We start from the raw sequence: 21778 nt of genomic DNA, 5'->3' as shown, positions 1-21778 counted from the left end.
AATCGTTTTCAGCTGAAGTTTTGAGTACATTGTACACCGAGGAAGATAATGCAGAAACTCTACTCAGCTATGGAGTATCTAAGTTAGCACAAAAAAATGGTAATAATTTACAACTGTGCCTCCAGTACCGTACAGCAGTTATCTAACAAAAACAAAAAAAATCAAAAATGTAGCTTTTCTACCTTCTCTCCGCTGGTGCACGATGTACTCACGTAAACCTTGAACCGAAGACTATTGACTGTATTTTCCTTGTCTTTGTGTTTGCTTACTGTCAACTCGAGCAAGTGCAGGAGTCGCTACCCGACCACGATATCACAGTAATTGGTCTCCCATGGCCATTGTCAAAAACACACAGTGACGTCACAGTAAACAGGTACAGTGCTGACTAAGGAAAACCAATCACACTGTGGATGATTTTAATACAGTAGGCGTATACCACCACGCGGTTTAGAGTGTCTTCGTGAGAATCACGATAAAAACTCACGATAAGCCGACCGAAGCGGAGTCATTCCTAGGTGCAACAATAATGTGGTACAATAATAATTTACTCCTGGTACCAGCACTGCGTAACATATTTTACAGGATAAAATCAATATTTCGGCGGTCTACCCTCAATGTCAGAAATTATAATCCAATAGCCCGTTAAACCACTGGTATGCCAAGGAAGACGCGGGCATAGTAACAGTCAAACATCTGGCATTTGAAGTGCAGAAGAAGAAAAGAAGGAGAATCTTGTTGAATTTTGTAAATGCACCCTGGTCATTCAGTCAATCGCCTTCAGTTGAAGTTTTGAGTACAATGTACGCCGAGGAAATAAGGTGGATATTCTACTCAGTTGTGGAGTATGTAAGACAGTACAAAAATAATGGCAATAATGTTTACGAATTTTAAGCATGTGTGCATGTAGTACCGTACTGTAGTAATAAAAAGAAAAAGAAAAAAGAAAAGATAAGTAGCTCTTCTACCTTCTCTTCATTGGAGCACGATGTATTCACACAAACTTTGAACTGACGACTATTGACTGTGTATTTTCCTTGTCTTTGTGTTTATTTACTGTCTACTCTAGCACGTGGAGCAGGTACTACCCGACCACGATATCACAGTAATTGGTCTCCCATGACCATTGTCAGATGCACTCAGTGGCGTCACAGTAAACAAGTACAGTGGTGACTAAGGAAAACCCATCACACTGTGGATGGTTTTAATACAGTAGCGGATGCACTATCATGTGGTATAGCGTGTCTTCGTGAGGTATCACGATAAAAACTCACGATAAGCTGACCGAAGCGGAGTCATTCCTAGGTGCAACAATAATGTCGTACAATAATAAAAACTGATGATGGTCGAAGTAGAGAGGATATAAAATGTAGACTGGCAATGGCAAGGAAAGCGTAGAAAATGTTCAAATGTCTCTGAGCACTATGGGACTTAACTTCTGAGGTCATCAGTCCCCTAGAACTTAGAACTACTTAGACCTAACTAACCTAAGGCCATCACACACATCCATGCCCGAGGCAGGATTCGAACCTGCGACCGCAGCGGTCACGCGGTTCCAAACTGAAGCGCTTAGAACCGCACGGCCAGACCGGCCGGCGAAAGCGTAGAAATATGTTAACCTCGAGTATAAATTTAAGTGTCAGGAAGTCGTTTCTGAAAGTATTTGTGTGGAGTGCAGCCATGTATGGAAGTGAAACGTGGACGATAAATAGTCTGGACAAGAAGAGAATAGAAGCTTTCGAAATGTGGTGCTACAGAAGAATGCTGAAGATTAGATGGGTAGATTACATAACTAATGAGGAGGTATTGAATAGAATTGGGGAGAAGAGGAGCTTGTGTCACAATTTGACTAGAAGAAGGGATCGGTTGTTAGGACACGTTCTGAGGCATCAAGGGATCAGCAATTTAGTACTGGAGGGCAGCGTGGAGGGTAAAAATCGTATAGGGAGACCAAGAGATGAATACACTAAGCAGATTCAGAAGGATGTAGGCTGCAGTACGTACTGGGAGATGAAGAAGCTTGCACAGGATAGAGTAGCATGGAGAGCTGCATCAAACCAGGCTCAGGACTAAAGACCACCACAAGAACAACATACTATCATGCGGTTTAGCGCGTCTTCGTGATCACGATGAAAACGACCGAAGCGGAGTCATTCGTAGGTGCTACAATAATGTGGTACAATACTAATTCACTCCTGGTACCAGCACTGTGTAACATATTTAACAGGAGAAAATGAATATTTCGACGCAATGAATTGCGCCAGACTACCCTACAAACTCAGAAATTATATTCCAAATAGGCCGATAAACCACTGGGACGCCAAGGAAGACGTGGGCAGAGTAACAGTCTAACATTCGATATCTGAAGTGCAGAAGGAGAAAAGAAGGAGAATTTTGTTCGTTTTCGTACGTTTCGAGTACTGTTACGAGCACTTCCGTTGAACACTTTTCGCGCTTTCGGAACTCAGCGGAACTCAGGCGACGCACGATGAAGTTCCACAGGTGGCCGGCAGCGGCTAGCCGGTTAGCGGGTGCTTCGTCCCGAGAGCGTACTCCGCCGGAGGACCCCGCGTGTCCTTCGAGGAGCAGGTGGACGCTGGCACGGGAGGAAAGGACTGCGTGGTGACACGGCTCCTGGCCCCTCAGGATCTAGGAGAGGCCGCCAGCCGCCAGGAGGAAGGAAAGGAGAGAAGGAGGGGGCGTCCGGCAGAGGAGGTGGTGGGAGCGGCGCGAGGCAGCGGCTATTGTTGCTGTCAGCGTATATAAGGCCGCGCTGGACGCTGGCCGGCACAGTTCCTTCCAGCAGCAAGGCAACCACCAACTCCAGCAGCCGCCATGAAATTCTTCGTGAGTATCTGGTCGCAGGCAGCAGCTCTAGGGTCGGTTAGGCCGAGGTGCGACAGCGCGAGCGGCCGGACGAGATCTGGCTCTTAAACTGCTCAGTACGTACCTGGGTGCCTGATGTGTTGGCAAATGTGCCAACACCTTGTTGATAGAGGAGGCCGAAATGCAGGCTATAATCTAACGCAGACGGGCGTGAGGTATGAAACAGGCTACGTTATGAATGCTATAAAGAAAAGTACGTAGTTGCGGTTATACTTAACTTTAATCCATCATTTGCATACAGCATTCTTGATGATACAAGTGAGACTCTCTATAGAAATGGTTAATGCCGCCTTGCTAGGTCGTAGCCATGGACTTAGCTGAAGGCTATTCTAACTGTCTCTCGGCAAATGAGAGAAAGGCTTCGTCAGTGTAGTCGCTAGCAAAGTCGTCGTACAACTGGGACGAGTCCTAGTACGTCTCTCTAGACCTGCCGTGTGGTGGCGCTCGGTCTGCAACTACTGACAGTGGCGACACGCGGGTCCGCCATGTACTAATGGACCGCGGCCGATTTAAAGCTACCACCTAGCAAGTGCGGTGTCTGGCGGTGACACCACAGTGCCGACACCTCTGTGTGCGTATTGGTCTGTTTACACGCCATTTATAGTATCGTAACCGGCCTTTCGTTCACAGTATATTTCTGACGTAACGGCAAGGTCCTGAATCAAATTGTGCCAGACCGCGACTCGATCCCGGGAGCTTTAGCGTGACACAGGAGAGTTACTCTACCGACTGTGCTATCTGTGGTGTCACCGCCAGACACCACACTTGCTAGGTGGTAGCCTTTAAATCGGCCGCGGTCCGCTAGTATACGTCGGACCCGCGTGTTGCCACTATCAGTGATTGCAGACCGAGCGCCGCCACACGGCAGGTCTAATCCAGACTCCCCTAGCACTCGCCCCAGTTGTACAGCCGACTTTGCTAGCGATGGTTCACTGACTACATACGCTCTCAATTGCAGAGGCGACAGTTTGGCATAGCCTTCAGCTACGTCATTTGCTACGACCTAGCAAGGCGCCATATTCAGTAGTTAGAATGAATTCTGAACAGACAATATTGTGAATCATGTACCGTCATGAGCGACTTTCATCATTAATGGATTAAAGTTAAGTATCGAACTAATTACGTCCGCTTTCTGAATTGTAATTCCTTGTCATGTTCCAGACCTCACGTCAGTATAGTTCTTCCCTCCTCACACCAGCGTGCGTGAGCTAAAACGCGTGCATTTCGGCGTCCTCTAGTAACACGGTGTTGGCACTTCTGCCAATACAACACTATCCAGGCGCTATTTCTGACCCATCGCAGCTCATCTTCCAACCAGTGTTCACCTGGGATTCAAACTTCACAGAAATTCTCTTGCTTAGCCAGCAGGCTTGCTTACAGGTGCACTACTCCAGCAAGGTAAGAAGGAGGGCTTCTGTGAAGTTTGGAATGTAGGAGATGAAGTACTGGCGGAAGTACAGCTGTGACGGAGGCTCGTGAATCGTGCTTGGACTGCTCACTGCAGGCAAAGCTCCCAGATTCGAGTCCCGTCCGGTGCACAGTTTTAGTCTGCCAGAAAGATTAACAATGGCGCACACTCCACTGCAGAGTGGAAATTTCATTCTCTGTGTGCCTAAGCCAGACTGTGGCTAAGCCACCAACCCGCAGTATGCAATTTTCCAGGAGTGATTGCTAGTCGGGTGAGCTTCTCAAGAGAAATTTGGAAGGTAGGAGACGAGGTACTAGCGGAAGAAAAGCTGTTAGGGCAGATCACAATTCGTGCTTGGGGAGCTCAGTTAGCAGAAGACTTTAGGGCGATAGCATTAGAGTCGGACTGCAGTAAAATTTTACCGCCGCCAACTTACATTTCGCGGAAAGACCACAAAGATAAGATAAGAGAGATTAGGGCTCGTACAGAGGCATATAGGCAGTTACTTTTCCCTCGTTCTGTTTGGGAGTGGGGGAAAGAAGATGCTAGTTGTGGTACGAGGTACCGTCCGCCACGCACCGTATGGTGGATTGCGGAGTATGTATGTAGATGTAGATGTAGAAGTTCCTAGGTTAGAGTCCCGGTCGGCATACACTATTAAACTGCCAGGAAGTTTCATATCAGCGCTCACTCCTCTGCAAAGTGAATGTTTCTTTAATAAAACATCCTCTGGGCTTCGGCTAAGCCATGTACCCCGCGGTATCCGATCTTCCATGAATACTAGTCCCGCAAGATATGCGAGAGAGCCTCTGTGAATTTTGGAAGGTAGGAACCGAAATAAGGCTGTGAGGAGGGCTCGTTAGTCTTGCTTGGGTAGCTCAGTAGGTAGAGCACTTGTCTGCGGAAAGAAAAGGTTTCGAGTTCTAGTCCTGGTCCGGCGTAGGGTTGTAATCTGTCACGAAGTTTAAATCGCTGTGTACTCCACTGTAGAGCGAACATTCATTGTTACTGAAGCTCTAAAGTTTTGGCTGAAATATATCGTCTACGAGCAAGTGAACGAGATCTGCGATGTAAACTGAGCAGCATGCGCGCACACGCTGAATGGGTGTGAGATCATTGGGCAGTTCCGACGCCGGGTGTAGTATGTCATCCCGCTTGCGTTGCATACCATATATCGGGCATCAGATAAGGGGAAACTCTATTTAGTCTGTAATAAATGATGTGGCGGAAGCCTGTAGCTGTTTTGTTTGTTGTAAACTAACATTTGCTGCTGTCACTCTTTGTTTTATGCCCAACACGTTTCGGTCAATAATTGACATTATCATTGCGGCTTTTGTGTATTCTTTCCCGCCCGGAACGTGTCTTGCGAAAAATGAAGAACTTTGACCACTGCAGCTAACAGCATTTTATAGCAAACAGTACCGTATTTGGGGAAATTATGATCCAAATACACCGTGAAGAGCCTGCAGATATGCCGCGTAAATTGACCAATGGGCGTGCAGGTGTTTACCAACGGTGTGTGTTCACTGACCTCTTTTACACGGCAGGTGTAACATGTTAGTCAGTCAAGTCATGAGGGACCTAATAACCAGAGCGAGTACTATGGGTCAGCATGCCTCTAAATGAGCCCAAATTTCGCTGATTTTAGCCTCGTAATCATTATGCTAGATGAAATTTGGAGGGGACACTCTGTTCCTTGATCCATTTTGGAAACAAGGCTCTTAAAATATTCTTAATAACGCTGTCCCTCGATGCTTAACGCCTTTCTTGTTACGGCTGCCATTGCATCTCTGCGCGTCTCTGACACTGAGATCTTGCTACCAATGGTACTGCTCCGTCAGTGACGAACAGTACTCAACCAAGACTTTGTGGAATTAAGATCCTGGAAATAACCACTTTTGTGAGTACTTCATGTATGATTGCATGCTGTGGACGCACTAATAGCAGCTACGCGTACAGCAACATCAACGGCCACTGTTTTCGGACATATATTTGTGGCACACGAGTGTTATCACGGGCTAAGCCTACGAAATTCGCCGAAAGCGAGGTAATCAACGTGACTGCGGTTCCCCTCATTTGCTTCCACAAAGAAGAAAGCCAGAAGAAAAGAAATCAGGCTTTGTGGATGTCGTCCTCTTTAAGCAGGCAAAATGCTTCCGATAATTCGTGAACTAATGCTAGATATATATTTCTTCTAGATCGCTGAAAATCGATTTTGATTATACCCTTTAAAATCAATTTGTCAGAGAACTGGTAAGACAGTTTACGATAAAAATGTCTGTATACCAGTTTGAAGCACACTGGCAACTATATTTCAGTTTTTATCAACTGGTGGTGCATCTCTCCAAAGAAAACTTCTCATCGATATGCGTGTACCATCACCGACGCGCAAATCGCCCAATGTGCGTGACCTGAAATATGACTTGCAACCCTTTTTTACGAGATAACTGAAGGGCGGAAAGAGTGGTGCTCTTACTGAACTGATGAGTCCCAATAAAACATGAACGTAAACTGCTGGTAACGTTAATGTTTTACTGAGGTTCATCAGAACAGTGAGAGGACCATTAACATTAAAAAATGTGGTAATGAAATGTAGGTATGGCACTTACGGCCCATAGTTCTCTTCTTGTGACCTCGGCTGTCTGGTCCAAGTGTCTTTACTGGACACCACTAAGGCACCTTCGGCGTCGATGATGATGAAATGATGATGGCAACACACCCAACCAGTCCCGCGCGGTGAAAAATCTCCAACTAGCCACTCTGCGGTAGACAGTCGGCAACGGTAACCACAAGTTCAGGAGCTGGTGACGTGGGGCGTGGAAAGTTAAGCAGACAGAAACCATGACGAGAAAAAAATAATAAAAAATTTAAAACAGGTGGCATACTTCTACTCATGAACCATAAATGGCGAAGGTTTAGAAAAAATTTAGACGTCTTCAAAACCTTTGTAGAATGAAATTATGGTTCACTACTGAAGATGTATCTAAGTGGGTAGGAGCGAAAATATCCTGTTTCAGATTTCGGTCTCTGTGTGTATTACTTTTTCTGTTCAATAGCAAATGTGCGTGTCATACTCACGGATTTCATGGCTGACTCGCTTTCCTACTTCATCAGAACTGTAGGAAAAAGACAAAGTGCCTTTGCTTGCGCGCGCAAAGTTTCGGACTGAAACGAAATAATGTCAGAATGAGATTTTCACTCTTCAGCGGAGTGTGCGCTGTTATGAAACTTACCTGGCAGATTAGAACTGTGTGCCGGACCGAGACTCGAACTCGGGACCTTTGACTTTCGCGGGAAAGTGTTCTGCCATCTGAGCTACCCAAGCACGACTCACGCGCCGTCCTCACAGCTTTAGTTCCCGGCAAAGGTCCCGAGTTCGAGTCTCGGTACGGCACACTGTTTTAATCTGCCAGGAAAAAATGGTTCAAATGGCTCTGAGCACTATGGGACTCAACTGCTGTGGTCATAAGTCCCCTAGAACTTAGAACTACTTAAACCTAACTAACCTAAGGACATCACACACATCCATGCCGAGGCAGGATTCGAACCTGCGACCGTAGCGGTCGTGCGGTTCCAGACCGTAGCGCCTTTAACCGCTCGGCCACTCCGGCCGGCAATCTGCCAGGAAAGTTTCACGAAATAATGTCGTTTCACATGACTTGGCACTGCATTGCTGTCGGCGTGACAAAGACGAAGCAAGGCGCTGAGTGGAAGGAAAGCAGAAATAGACAAGGATAGAGACTGATATAGCCCCGCCATACTAAATATTGTCCACCCTTTGCGGACAACGCCGTCAACGCCACGGCTGTACGTTGGCAACTACCTGCAACAGCCTGTCCCATCAGCAATGTTCCCCGGCCATACCGCAGCACTGCCATGTACTGCTCCCACTTTGCAGCAATGTTGATGACAACATTATTTTATTGCCGTAAAATACGGCGCGTGTGAAAGCAGCGTGATTCTCCCAATAAATTTGCTTCCCCTATATGTCTTCACGACGGCTAGATTTGTCGTCGGACACTAAGTCAATCTGGACTATTACTACCAGATAGTTGAAGATTTGGGTATCAGCACCTTTTGACTATCTACATGCATTATATTACAGATTTATCCCATATCGTTGTGTCACTTTTTTGTCAAATGTTGCATTCAGATGCGAAGGTGTACGATATACCTTTAGTTAGACATAATGAACCAACCTGGATAGCATTTGATGCAGGCGTTAATTCAGTAGCCAATTAACAACGCTGAATCACTGGATGCTCATATACGATTACGGCAGAGTAGTTACTGGTATCTCATGAGGTTATCGGAAACAGACAATAAATATGTACAGCAAATAAACAAACAAGTGGGTAGGAAGAACAGTGCTGCATAGTGCCAACGACCCGTTTCACTGCCACGGAGGGCAATTTCAATCGCATTCGTCCGTCCGCATCGGTAAGAGCGGCGATTAAAATCACGGCATTCAGCGGAATTACTGCCGGCAGTGGAGATAGTTCGGCCCGCAGATAACTGCCGAATGGAAACGGGCGCCTCGTTATGTTAGGACCGCGCGGCGCGCGCTGTGTGCGGCGGTAATGCACCCGCGTTAAATGGCCCACCGCTCCCCGTAACGACTGTTTCGCCGGTGATACTGTTAGCACCTGCGTATCAATCCATTTGGTCGGCACGCGAATTTGCCGAGCGGTGTGAAGTGCCCGCCGGCTCTGTCGGACACTTCTGGCGTGAAAGTGGTGCACTTCGTGGCCCACCGAAACATCATATCGCTTATCATGCAGATATGTACCAGATGTTATGTTCCACAGGGTACTATGTTAAGACCAAAACCACTTAGCTTCTTTAAAACTACCAGTCTCAGAGTGTGTCACATGGCACTGTGTTAGAAGAAAAATTATTCATCTTTAAAACTGGCAGTCAGGAAACACTTTCCCGGGTACTACGATATGACTGAATTATTCGGCTTCATTAAAACTGGCGGTCTAAGGACGTGTTGCAGGGCATTATGTCATGCCCAAAGTTATTATTCATCTTCTGTAACTAACGGTCCAGGCTACAACGCGAGAATCAAAATTATTTAGCTTTTTAAAAACTGGCAGTTTGAGGGTGTGTCCCAGGGTTCTGTGTTAGGCCCAAAATTATTAGTCAGTTTTATTAAAACTAGCAGTCTGAGAATATATCCCAGCGTACAATGTGAGGACCTTAGCTTTTTTAAAAACTGGCAGTCTGAGGACACGTCCCAGGGTACTGTGATAACCAAAATTATTCAGCTTCCTTAAAGCTGGCACTGTGTGGTGTGTTCCAAGGGACTATGTTAGGACCAATATTATTTCTATTGTTCGTTTTAAAACTTCTAGTCTGGAGGAAGAAACTTAGGATGTAATGTCCCATCAACGAAGAAGGTTGTTAGAGATGGAGCGCGAATGTGGAACCATCACAGCATTTGCCTTGCGATTTAGAAATACTACCAAAAGCAAGATGGCCATATGGGGGATGTGAAACACTGTGCTTTTCAATGCAAATTGGCAGATATTAAAAGTACCTGAGGCATTTAGCTGTTCATATGATGACACACAGTATAGAGCTTATTCTTCTTTAAGTTCGATCGAGAACAGAGATTTAAACACTGTAGACACGGATGAAAGGATAACTTCTGTTAAAACTTCTGGGCCTGGTCAAAAAATCGAACTGTAAATTATTAGTGAAGAGTTTTATTCGTGGATCAAGGTCCCTGAGTCAGGAAGTTTCAACAACTTTAACCACTAATTCTGAAGACTTCATCATATTGGAAGTATAATTCTACGTCATGCCTACTAATTGTGCCACATTGGCCTAGTAAGAAAGTAATACACTTCATAGAAGAGAAATTGTTTGTTGCCACATCAAAGTTCGCTTTCGTAGCTTCCGATGTTCCCCAGGGGACTACTTTGGGATTAGTAACATTAATTTGCATCTTTCAAAACTGGCAGAATGAAAGAAGGAACATTAGGACTCCACGTCCCCATAGGTCGTTAGTGTCCTCTCAAAAGAACTGTTCCTTAATTTTGCCTTACCGTATTGAAAATACTTAAATGTGGTTGATACGGTTATTTTACCTGCCTTCCTCCAGAAGAAGAGTCCTGTGTTTGCGCCTAGCTTCGTAGGTCAAACTGGCAGATATTAATGCTAGCTGAATCTTTAGACTGTTCACAAGATGAGTTGTTTGATTAACATCCATCTGAGGAGAGACTTATTAAGGATAACGTTCCACTATTCTGTAGGAAGTAGCAGACAGTTCTGAACTAAGAAAAGCTGCAGATTAGTTCTTTTCAGCTATGAAAAACAAGGAAGTAGCTCCCAAATAAGAAGATAATGAATCGAAGTTTGTGTAAGTGATTCCACAGATGTTAAGTAATTACATAGCTGGGTACGATCTTCGATGATACATATCAAGTTAACGATAGATTTCATATGCCTGCTCAGGATAGCCGGCCGTGATGGCCGAGTTGTTCTAGGTGCTTCAGTCCGGAACCGCGCGACTGCTACGGTCGCAGGTTCGAATCCAGCCTAGGGCATGGATGTGTGTGATGTCTTTAGGTTAGTTAGGTTTAAGTAGTTCTAAGTTCTAGGGGACTCATGACCTCATGTTAAGTCCCGTAGTGCTCAGAGCCATTTGAACTATTTGAACATACTCAGGATACAGATCCGGTATTTTCAAATTACAGTGCACCTACCACGATGGAGTCTGTGCTGGCCGAAATCGTAGTAATGTTACAAAAAAAAAAAAAAAAAATATTACGAACTTTTGTCAACCAGAGCAGGAGATCAAATGTTTCGCAGATGTATAGGCTGCGTCAGTCGTTGAAATGACCACCATTGCTGGCATTTGTTGGTGGTATTCAACAAAATGAACCGTAGATACCTCGGCTCGTAGAGCGCTTAATGGAGCGTGGGTCGGAACAGAGCAATCTGCACTTTTGAAAGCTCAAGCGTGAAGGTAGTGTTCATGGGGACAGTGAAGTCTGATCGGCCTGACACACCATTCTGCATAGTGTTCTCCACTCTGTGATGCGTTATAAACTAAGTTCAAAGAAACCACACACGTGGAGGACGTATTGTCCTTACCGTACTTTATCAATTTCCTTGTGATCCAGCTCGTTTCCTTGAAACCTTCCTCTTCGTACACATTCTCTTATTGGATCAATTTCTGTTGGTTTCCCTTGATTCTTCAGTTTCCATTCTTTCTTCTTAGTCCTTTTCCAGTCTGATATGGTTCACGCTAAAAATTTCCGGTATTACATCTCATTTCGCTTCTTACCTTCTTTCGTTTGTTCATAGTCTTGCTCCTATTCGTTCTGTTTGTTCGCTTTCGTTGTTCAGTTATTTTCCCTCTTCTCCTCATTCCCTTCTCTGACGTTTCCCTAATTTCCTATGCTGTACCTCATGTTTGCACTTACTTCGTTTCCTTATAAATATGCTTCTATTCGTCCTTTATCTTTTGGTTCCTCTTACTTCCCCAGTTTCCTTCCTTTCCTTTTCTTTTTCTTTCTTAGGTCTTATACGATTCATGTCTCACATTGCTATGTTCCATCTTACGTTCCTTCTCACTTTCATTCGCTCCTGAATATACATACTTCCTCTCGTCCTTTAGGCTCTCTTAGTTCTCCAACTTCATTTGTGTCTTTATCTGTTTATTCTTCATCTTCCTAACATTGCACTTACATTCTTCCTTCTCCCGTACTTTTATCACGTCACAGATGTTTCTCTTCGCTCATTCTCGTATGTTGCTCTCATTTAACTGAGTTCCATTTTTCCTCGTGCCATTGTGATTGCGATTTTCTGCAGTTTACCGGAATAATTTCCCGTAAATACCACCTGAATCGATTGGCGAATGTAAAAACATTCATCTTCTTACGATATTAACGACCTGACTTTGTATTATTGACAGCACAAAACAACGTCTGCTATTCTCTTGACAACATGTAACAAATTTGTAGCTCCTAATAACCGAGATACGACGACATTTCGCGTATCAGTCTTCATTATTAGAAAAGTTACTTCCCTTCCCCTTTGACATTCTTGTCAAGACCAGTCCCATGCTAGACTCCTAACGGCGAAGATATCGACACATACCGGATTTCTAGTACTACCGCTAGAAGCTGAAGATGGTTATTATCTGCAGAAATTCAGCGCTAATCCATGGCAGCACCTCCACTGCGAACCGAATGCGCAGTTGTTTGAGTCACGCGAAGATGACGCTGAGAATGCCATTTATCTCTCTTCAGAAGAAACGGCTCGCGGCTGCCTCGGTGGCAGGGCAGGAAGCGGGCGGTGCATAACTGTGCGTTACGTCAGACGCGCGGAGGTCGCCGGGAAGACTTTCTTTCGGCGGCTCGGCTCAAACAACACCAGTGCCGGAATGAGTCTTTCTCTCCGCAGCGCTTGCCTCCGCCGTTGTGAAACTTGCTAATAGGCTAAAATTCTGTTCCAATTTCTGTTCCCGACCGGGTCTTGCGGATAAAGCTCCTAGTGAGAGATTCCCCCATTCTCCCAACCCCCATTGTAGTCCTCAGCAACAATGACCTCTGTGCGTGGATCAACAGTGATGAAATATTCTCGGATAACCAGCCGAGTCGTGGCGTCATGTTGTCGCAACGTTTCGACGAATTTTCTTTTCGTCATCTTCAAACGAAGTGTCGTATTCATATCCACTTCGTTCCTTTATAGCCTTTGACGGCAGACAGGCGGTCTTAGGGCTTATCGGTAGGGAAAAACCTAGAAAGGTAGTCTACATCGCAAAAAATACTTACGTCTCCTGGTAACTTGTTTCAGTTAAGATAACCATTTTGAGGCAACAAATTCCTTGGTGACGTGCAGAGCCCATACACGGAGCTGTTGTATGTACCAAAAGGTACCAATCAAAACCTGATTATTGGAAAATGGTTCAAATGGTTCTGAGCACTATGGGACTTAACAGCTGAGGTCATCAGTCCCCTAGAACTTAGAACTACTTAAGTCTAACTAACCTAAGGACAGCACACATATCCACGCCCGAGGCAAGATTCGAACCTGCGACCGTAGCACCAGTGCGGTTCCAGACTGCAGCGTCTAGAACCGCTCGGTCACAACGGCCGGCAGCTGATTATTCTCAGTCGATATTCTGTACTCATTCGGCTGTACATTCCATTCAACAGGTCCTGCAGTTCTTCCTCAGTATCAGTGAGGATGGCGAAGTCGTCAGCATATCTTATCACTGGTATCCTTTCACCCTACATTTTAATCCCACTCCTCAACCGATCTTTTATTTCGGACATTGATTTTTAGACTGAACAGTAGCGGCGTACGATTACTTGCCTGTCTTATATCACTGTTAATTCGAGAACTTCGTTCTTAAACTTCCTAGAGGATTAAAACTGTGTGCCGGAGCGAGATTCGAACTCGGAACCTTTGCCTTTCGTGGGAAAGAGCTCTACCATCTGAGCTACCCAAGCACGACCCCACTCCCTCCCTGATTAACTTCTGGCAGTTCCTCGTCTCCTATCTAGCAAACTTTACAGAAGCTCTCCTGCGAACCATTGTGGAAACTTCGTTCTTGTCTTCCATTATTATGAGATGAATTTGCTGGGAAGGTTTATTCGTCTGTCGTAGCAGTACCAGTAATACTTAGCACGATTCATCATCTCGTAATGAAGCATTGCTTTTTAGTACCCTGCAAGAACTTCCGAGCTGACGCAAAGAAATAGCTCGAGTGGTCCTTAAAATGTCATGATATGCTATTGGTATTTCTCCCTCTCGACAGACGCACTAAATTCGGCAGGAAGTAAATGTACCACCTGTTTAATCGTGGCTGGCATCTTTAATCTGACGGACAGAGAATTTTGCGCGCACCGCCAGCTAATTCGATCTCGGAACAGCTGTGGAAGTTGAGAGGACAGCAGGTATGCACAAATACAAATCAACCTCATCTTCAGAAAGCGTACCTTACCACTTACTGGGTATCCTATCAAAAACTGATACAGTTGGCTTTCTCTGTCACTTCATCATATTAACTCACAGTTGCGAAGTGTGATACGACCCACTTCTACTTCTTCCGTTCTGTTCGTGGAATAGGTGATTTCACCTGTTCGTACCAAAAGGATGCAGTTATCTCTTCCATTGTCTTCAGCTGTGTCTCGTCGTTCAAGGTTTGCAGCCAAGGTTTTGTTTTTGAAGTCCATTTTTATGCGTTCTATCTTATTGTTCCCGCCATCTGTAACTGTTTTGGGTGTATTGTCTTGTGCACTGAATCAACTTATAAGTCGTTTCTAGCGTTTTCATTCGTCTGAAGCGATCTTTTCTTGTGCACGCTTTAACAGTTCGGAGAAATCTCATTTCCACAAACTGGACCTTGCTCATATCCTTTTGCGCGGAAACCCAGCTTTCAGATTGGTGGATCATGGTAGGTATTATCACGGCTTTGCAAAACATCATTGTGTCTTCCGCGGCTTGTTTTTGTAGCGTACTTCTAACTGTTTCACAGACGGCGTTAAATTTTAGGACCTTATTTGTTAATTGCACTGTCGAAATTTGGTCCTTTGCCACAGCCGAGATCTTGAAAGTGAGTTATCTATTCCAATTTTACGTTATTAGGTATAATTCTAGGTCTTCTAGGAAATTTGAGTCTGTAACCTTTGATTTACTAATGGAAATCCTGATGCTCTATTTAGAAGCCAAAAAATTAAGGTGACAGACGGCTCTTTGAAGATTACCTCAATTTTCATGAACAATTATTTAATCATATGCGTGTACTAGAGTATTAAAATATTCTTCCCTCTTGATCTTTCTGCTGTAGGTGATATTTTGTTTCCAGGAAGTGATTAGGTCATCTTTGTAGATGCTGAATAGAGTTCGAGACAGGTCACAACCTTATCTAACTCCACGTATTGTTGTTAATTTGTTTAGACAATTCTTCTCCGTTTTAGGTAGTCTCCTTCTAAAGAGCTTTTACAGAGCTAATAAGATTAGTTCACATGTATCTTTTGTCATAATTTCCCACATTAAGTGTCTACTGAGTTTGTAAAAAGGTTTTTCATAATCCACAAATGCCATGTGATTCTTTAAGTTAATTTCTTTTTTTCCTTTTATCCACCAGATATTGGCTAGAAGCAGTGCAGAATCGTCTTTTTTTTTAAACCTATTTTGTTTGTCTAATAAAATAATGTGGGAGATAGGGCTGCAGTCTCTTATTTAAGAAATATCTATGGATTTTACTCCCCGTCTGAAAACTGCTAATATTGCTCTACAATTTTTTGTGTCGCTTCTGTTGCCTTTCTTTAAAGTGACCGTGCGAAGTGGCGCAATGGACTCGCATTGAGGATGACGACGGTTCAAAACCCCGACCTGCCATCCAAATTTATGTGCTCCGTGATTTCTGTCAGTGCCGAAATGGTTCCTTTGAAAGGGCATTGCCTGTATGCTTCTCCATCTTCTCGTAATCCTAGCTTGTTCTTCTTCTCTAATGACCGCGGTGTCGACGGGACGTTAAACTCTAAATCGTCTTTCCCTCTTTCCCTCCTTTGAATATGGAGAAAACTTCGAGTCATAACGAACCTTATTTGTTAAAATGAAATAATATAATGTTACGAGATAGAAAGAGATCAACCACAACTAATGGGGAATCTAAGGCAACATCTTCTGAGTTACTGGGCCGCGTCCAGTTCCACTTCAGTTACTTCCATCCGATCGACATTTTGGCCCCTCTGCTAGGTACTTTTTCAGGACGTTCTTGTGTTCACGGTCAGCTGAAGACTGGTATATACTCCAAGACGCGTCACAAAGCCACCCATTTCATTTCTGTCTCTGCTCTGAGCACCCTCTCATTTGGTTCCTAGCGCCACACTCTTGTGAAAACTTAATGCAGGCTGCGTGGGTTGCGCCGCTACGAGTCGCCTTCTTCTCACTTCCTGGCCGTCCCTGCGAAACGAAATGCCGCGGTGTTGGTATTCACTGCACGCAGGCTTAAGTCAGTGTGTCCACTTTCGCGCTGGCCGCAGTCTTAAGGTACTATTTTACAGGAACATCTGACTGTCTGCACACAGGGGGAAAAGAGTTTCTTTTACATTTTGCAGACTAGTATGCTACGATTTTCTATGGACATGCAGTGAAGTAGTGGTGGTCGTCATGTGTTCTAAATGCTCAAATGGATCTGAGCACTATGGGACTTAACATCTGAGGTCATCAGTCCCCTAGAACTTGGGAACTACTTAAACCTAATTAACCTAAGGACATCACACATACATTCCCGAGGCAGGATTCGAGCCTGCGACCCTAGCAGTCTCGCGGTTTCGGACTGAAGGGTCTAGAACCGCTCGGCCACCGCGGCCGGGTGTCGTCATGTGTACGTTTGATGATGATGATGATGTTTCGTTTGTAGGGCGTTTAACTGTGCAGTCATCAGCACCCGTACACATTCCCAATCTGTTCACAGTCAAGCATAGCCACTTTCATGAATGATGATGGAATGATGAGGACCATACAAACACTCAGTTCCAGGGCGTAGAAAATACGCAACCCGGCCGGGAATCGAATCCGGGACCCCGTGATCCAGAGGTAGCAACGCTAGCCACTAGACAGCGAGCTGCGGAGGTGAACGTTCGAGGCCAGTAGTTACGTCCCGGAGAAATTAGACCAAGATGGAAAAGCAAGACAAGCGTCCAATATTAGTTGGGAACCTGCTGCAATGGCTGTTAGACGAAGTTAAGGGTCCCAGGAAGGAACGAAAGTAGAATCTTATGTCCCATCTACATCGAGTTTGTTAGAGATGAAACACCTCCACTTATTGGTTAAGGCCGAGGAAATAAATCGGCTGCGGCATTGTTCTAGGAATGTACTGGCAAGAGTGTCAGATGATTTAGAGAACGCTCTGGTAGCCTAAATGTGGGCTGATGCGCTAGTAGTTGTCTCTCACAACCCGACACATCCCAAATTCAACCCCACAGCCTTAACCGCGACGTTGTTTCTATAGATGATAAGAAATTAGTATTAACGATCCAACATTGCACTGCGCTGGTTGTAAGCTGCCTCTAGACTGTCGCATGAGTTGTTTCAGTCTGCATTTTTTGTGTATGAAAATTACTAGCTGCAGCCTATGCCTCACTGTTGTAACTCGATATACGATGTATGGCTGTGTAATAGCACAACATCATTAGAAAAAGACACGCGTTCACACATCTGAGGTTGTTGCTCAAGGTTGACAGATTATCCATCTCATAATGAATATTATTGGTTAGAGTATCTTTCCATTCTTCCAGAAAATTTTGGGTTGTATTTGAGAAAGTCGCCATGTTTGTAGGGTGATACTCCCAGTTGTCAAGCAATGCTTCTTTTTAATCACACAAGTGGGAGGGAGTACCTTGTTCACAGTGAACGACCAAAAATCTGTTTTCCGCTACGTAGTAATGAAGAGCTGACAGGTGCACTACATTTCTATTTTTGTGTAGTATTCATGTGGTTGGAGGTTTGCGCTTTGCGTCGTGATGAGTATAACATACTGACGAGACGTGTCTGCCATTGTTAAGATTAATAGAGGTTACAGTATTCTTCCTTGTAGAACGCACCAAATTTCTGCCATTCTCAGGAAACGGTCATCAAGCATATTGCATATTGGCCTTACCTGCCAAGTAATGCTTATATCTAGTTGTATTTTTAGAAGCGGCTGCCATATCCTCATGTCTAGTCAAAAACAGACCTAAAGAACAGTTTTTCCATAATGAAACGAACAGTTTATTTGTGCACCATGTTTTTGTGTTCCTATACTATTGGTATGGTTGGAGCCTTGTGTGACGAGGGGTGTACCATAGCGCCAATATGTTTCGAAAATCAGACGTCCGCCACTGTTATAGGTACAACTCTCCTTGTGGGACATACGAACTTTCATTTTTGTGAAACACTCGTATTGGCCTTAACTGACAAACAAGGATTATATGTACTCATGTATTTTGAAACATGTTCTATAATCCGTCAGTAAACAAAGACAGATCACAAAGAACACCTCCAAAAATGGCTCTGAGCACCATCGGACTTAACATCTGAGGTCATCAGTCCCCTAGAACTTAGAACTACTTAAACCTAAGTAACCTAAGGACATCACACACAACCATGCCCGAGGCAGGATTCGAACCTGCGACCGTAGTGGTCTCGCGGTTCCAGACTGAAGGGCCTATAACACCTCCATAATGTAGTAACAAAGTCTACTTTTGTACCAGGCTGGGAGCCTTACAGTTTGCGTAGTATTTTTATCTCTTGAGAGGTGTAAAATAGTAAACGAATGACATAGAAACGAATGACCATTAAGAGCCCAGCACCTTAAGTACCTGCCACTGAAGGGAACAGAACTTGTCACAGCATTCTTCCTTGTGGAACACATGCAAAATTTCTTCCATACTTGGAAAATATTTGTCGAACACTTTGCGAAAAATGAAATGTGTGTGAAATCGTATGAGACTTAACTGCTAACGTCATGAGTCCCTAAGCTTACACACTACTTAACCTAAATTATCCTAAGGACAAACACGCACCCATGTCCGAGGGCAGACTCGAACCTCCGCGGGACCAGCCGCACAGTCCATGACTGCAGCGCATGAGACCGCACGGCTAATCCCGCGCGGCGAACACTTTGCGTTTTGGGTTTAGCTGTCAAGGAGTTCTCATCTGTCTGGCATGGTGCAAAGCAATCTGACTGTCAGTTAACGAACACAAAAACACTTTAACATAACGTAATAATAAGCATTTACTTGTCCAGCGGGTTTCGAGCTTTTTTGTTAGTGGAATGAGGGCTATTTATAGAAGCACAGATATCATTTTGGCCGTGAGGTGTCCCCCATTCTGCTTGTTTCGTGTTTTGCGAAGACTCACCACACGCATATAGTTTTGGTCGTAGCTCGCCGGAAATGTTTCTTAATAATCACAAATCTGAGAGTGTCAGTCAACAACGAATTGTTAAGATCTTTTTACATAGTGGAGTAAGCAAGGTTCGCAGTGCGCCACAGGCTTCAAACTTTTGTGTCGGAGTGAGTGTGTGATGCAAGCAGAGACAGTGATGAGACGTTTCGGCCGGCAGGTGTCCGCCATCGTCCTGGCCCTGGCCGTGTGCGCCTTCGCCGAAGAGCAGGCCGCCGACGAGAAGAAGCAGGAGAAGCGAGGCCTGCTGGGTCTGGGCTACGGAGGCTACGGATACGGAGGCTACGGACACGGTCTGGGATACGGATACGGACTGGGATATGGCCACGGCCTCGCCTACGCCGCCGCCCCCGCCGTCGTCGCCGCCCCCGCAGTCGCCAAGGTCGCCGCCCCCATCAGCTACGGATACAGCCACGGCCTGGGATATGCCGCCCCCGCTGTGGTCGCAGCTCCAGCTGTCGCCAAGGTATGTATGTGACTACTTTGAATGTCATCCTACTACTGTCTTGTCCAGCACAAGATCTTCTGAATAGTCTGATTTCACGGTGATTAAATATTGACAAAGTCGTTATCGAGCGCCAAACTTCTTCACTGCCACGCAATTCAAACCGTCTGCTGGGATTTTCTCCACGATTCCCACTGACGACCCTGAACGGCTGAGTATATTGTCCATATATCCAGGGATACCAGTGGGAATCGTAAAGAAAATTCCAGGAGACGCATTGAAACGCATAGCAGTGAAACAGCTTGAAGGGGAATATGACCACATAACGACTCAGAAGACAAAGTAGTATGCCGTGTACATATAGATGTAGAGCATTGGCATCTCATGTGTGATGTACCACACAACTGGTGTTAGGTATTAATCATAATGATCACCTCTACCTTGGCTATGTGCTCAAAAGTGACAAGTTAGCTTTTATGCTTGAGAAAAACTGGACCAAGCATAGGAGCCTGAGGACTACCCCAAGCTAAAAAGTACAAACCAAAATGAAGTCCATTCCTTATCTTCCACAGAGCTCTCCAAAGTCACAAGTCATTCATATTTGCTTGGAGAAAAAGAGCTGAGAGGAATAGAACAAGGTAGAAAGTACAAGGGAAAGAATTCTATTCCTTACTTTCCACTGTGCTCTCCAAAGAAGTTGTTTACGTATACTCAGAGAAAAAGATTAGATCAGGTACTGAACCCTGGGAACTACATAAAGTTACAGAACCAAAGATAGAAAGAAGTCAGTTCCATGTCGCCTGCTAGACTGTCCAGAATCACAAGTCATTTATGTATGCTTGGAAAGAAAGGATAGACCATGTATTGAACCCTGAGGAACAGCTCAATTTAGAGACGCCATCTTAGGAAGAAATCTATTTCTCACTCTCCACTGCACTATCCAAAGCGTCAAGCCATTTACATACATTTGGATAAAAAGTTTAGGCCAAGTATGAAACCCTGAGGAACATCCAAAGTCACAGTGCCCCAGCTACAGATAAGTTCCTTCCTTGTAACGTAACAGTTCTCCTCTCGCCTACCACAGCTTTGTTCTCTCCAGCATTAAACAGAGTTGGATCAGACTGTCCCAATTCAATAACTTCGCTCTTTGGCAAACTAAACTCGAGTCATTACTCCTTTGTATACTAACATTCTGCCTCTTATTCTTTCCAGGTGGCCTACGCTGCCCCCGCAGTGAGCTACGCTAAGGTGGCCGCCCCCGCCATCTCGTACGCTGCCCCCGCTCTGGGCTACGGATATGGATACGGCCACGGACTGGGATATGGAGGCTACGGATACGCCGCCCCCGCCATCGCCAAGGTCGGCTACGCAGGTCTGGGATACGGCTACCACGGATGGCATTAAGTTTCACGTCGTCCGACACCAAACCAACACGGCCGGACACCCTTCTTCACTCGCACTCACCCTAGCACCAGCATGAAAGACGCCAGGAGCTATACCTATGGTGGACAGTTGCCCCTCTGCACACAGAAGATCTGAAGATAACCCAGTTCTCCTCTCGCCTACCACGGCTCTGTTTTCTCTGGCATTAAACAGAACTGGATCAGGCTGTCCAAACACAGAACTTCGCTCCTTGGCAAGCTAAACTCGACTCAACGCTCCTTTGTATCCCCCTCTTCAACTCATCACGTTTTCCTGATTATTATGTCACTTCACTACCACTTCATACCACTGCCTGGATTCGACTCTTTGGCAGTTCTACGTGCAATATGTTTGTCTGTAATTTATTGTAATATTGACTGATGTGAAGGAAGAAAATCTGATGAATTTTGACTCTGTACGATATAAAGGTCATGAGTTTTGAATAAAATATTTGTAAATCATCATTATTTAGTCTCAAGTCGCCTTTTCTTTCTGGAAACCATTATGTGCTTACTTCCTGTACTGATCCTATCACACCATCATTCTCCTCCTCGTCCTCAACAACTGTTCCACATTCACTGCAGTATAAACGCCCATATAGAATATCCATTTATTCTAGCTTTTACATACAGTTAGTTAGTTGTATGTTACATAGATCACATGCATGAACTATGTGTATCGAAACGACTAGGAATGAATAACTT

The 21778-nt window shown here is 44.9% G+C and overlaps 1 protein-coding gene across 1 annotated transcript; it reads left to right on the top strand.

Moving 5' to 3' along the window:
* Positions 1-2712: 2712 nt before the first annotated feature.
* On the top strand, positions 2713-21538 carry LOC126106383 (glycine-rich protein-like). Its single transcript, XM_049912649.1, has 3 exons — positions 2713-2844; positions 19368-19673; positions 20865-21538. Exons 1-3 carry the CDS (start codon positions 2833-2835, stop codon positions 21054-21056), a joined length of 510 nt encoding a protein of 169 aa, XP_049768606.1. The 5' UTR covers positions 2713-2832; the 3' UTR covers positions 21057-21538.
* The last annotated feature ends 240 nt before the right edge of the window (positions 21539-21778 follow it).

The sequence above is a fragment of the Schistocerca cancellata genome, chromosome 10 (genome assembly GCF_023864275.1).
Source record: "Schistocerca cancellata isolate TAMUIC-IGC-003103 chromosome 10, iqSchCanc2.1, whole genome shotgun sequence".
NCBI classification, from domain to species: Eukaryota; Metazoa; Arthropoda; class Insecta; order Orthoptera; family Acrididae; genus Schistocerca; species Schistocerca cancellata.
This window is presented reverse-complemented; position numbering and strand designations above follow the sequence as displayed.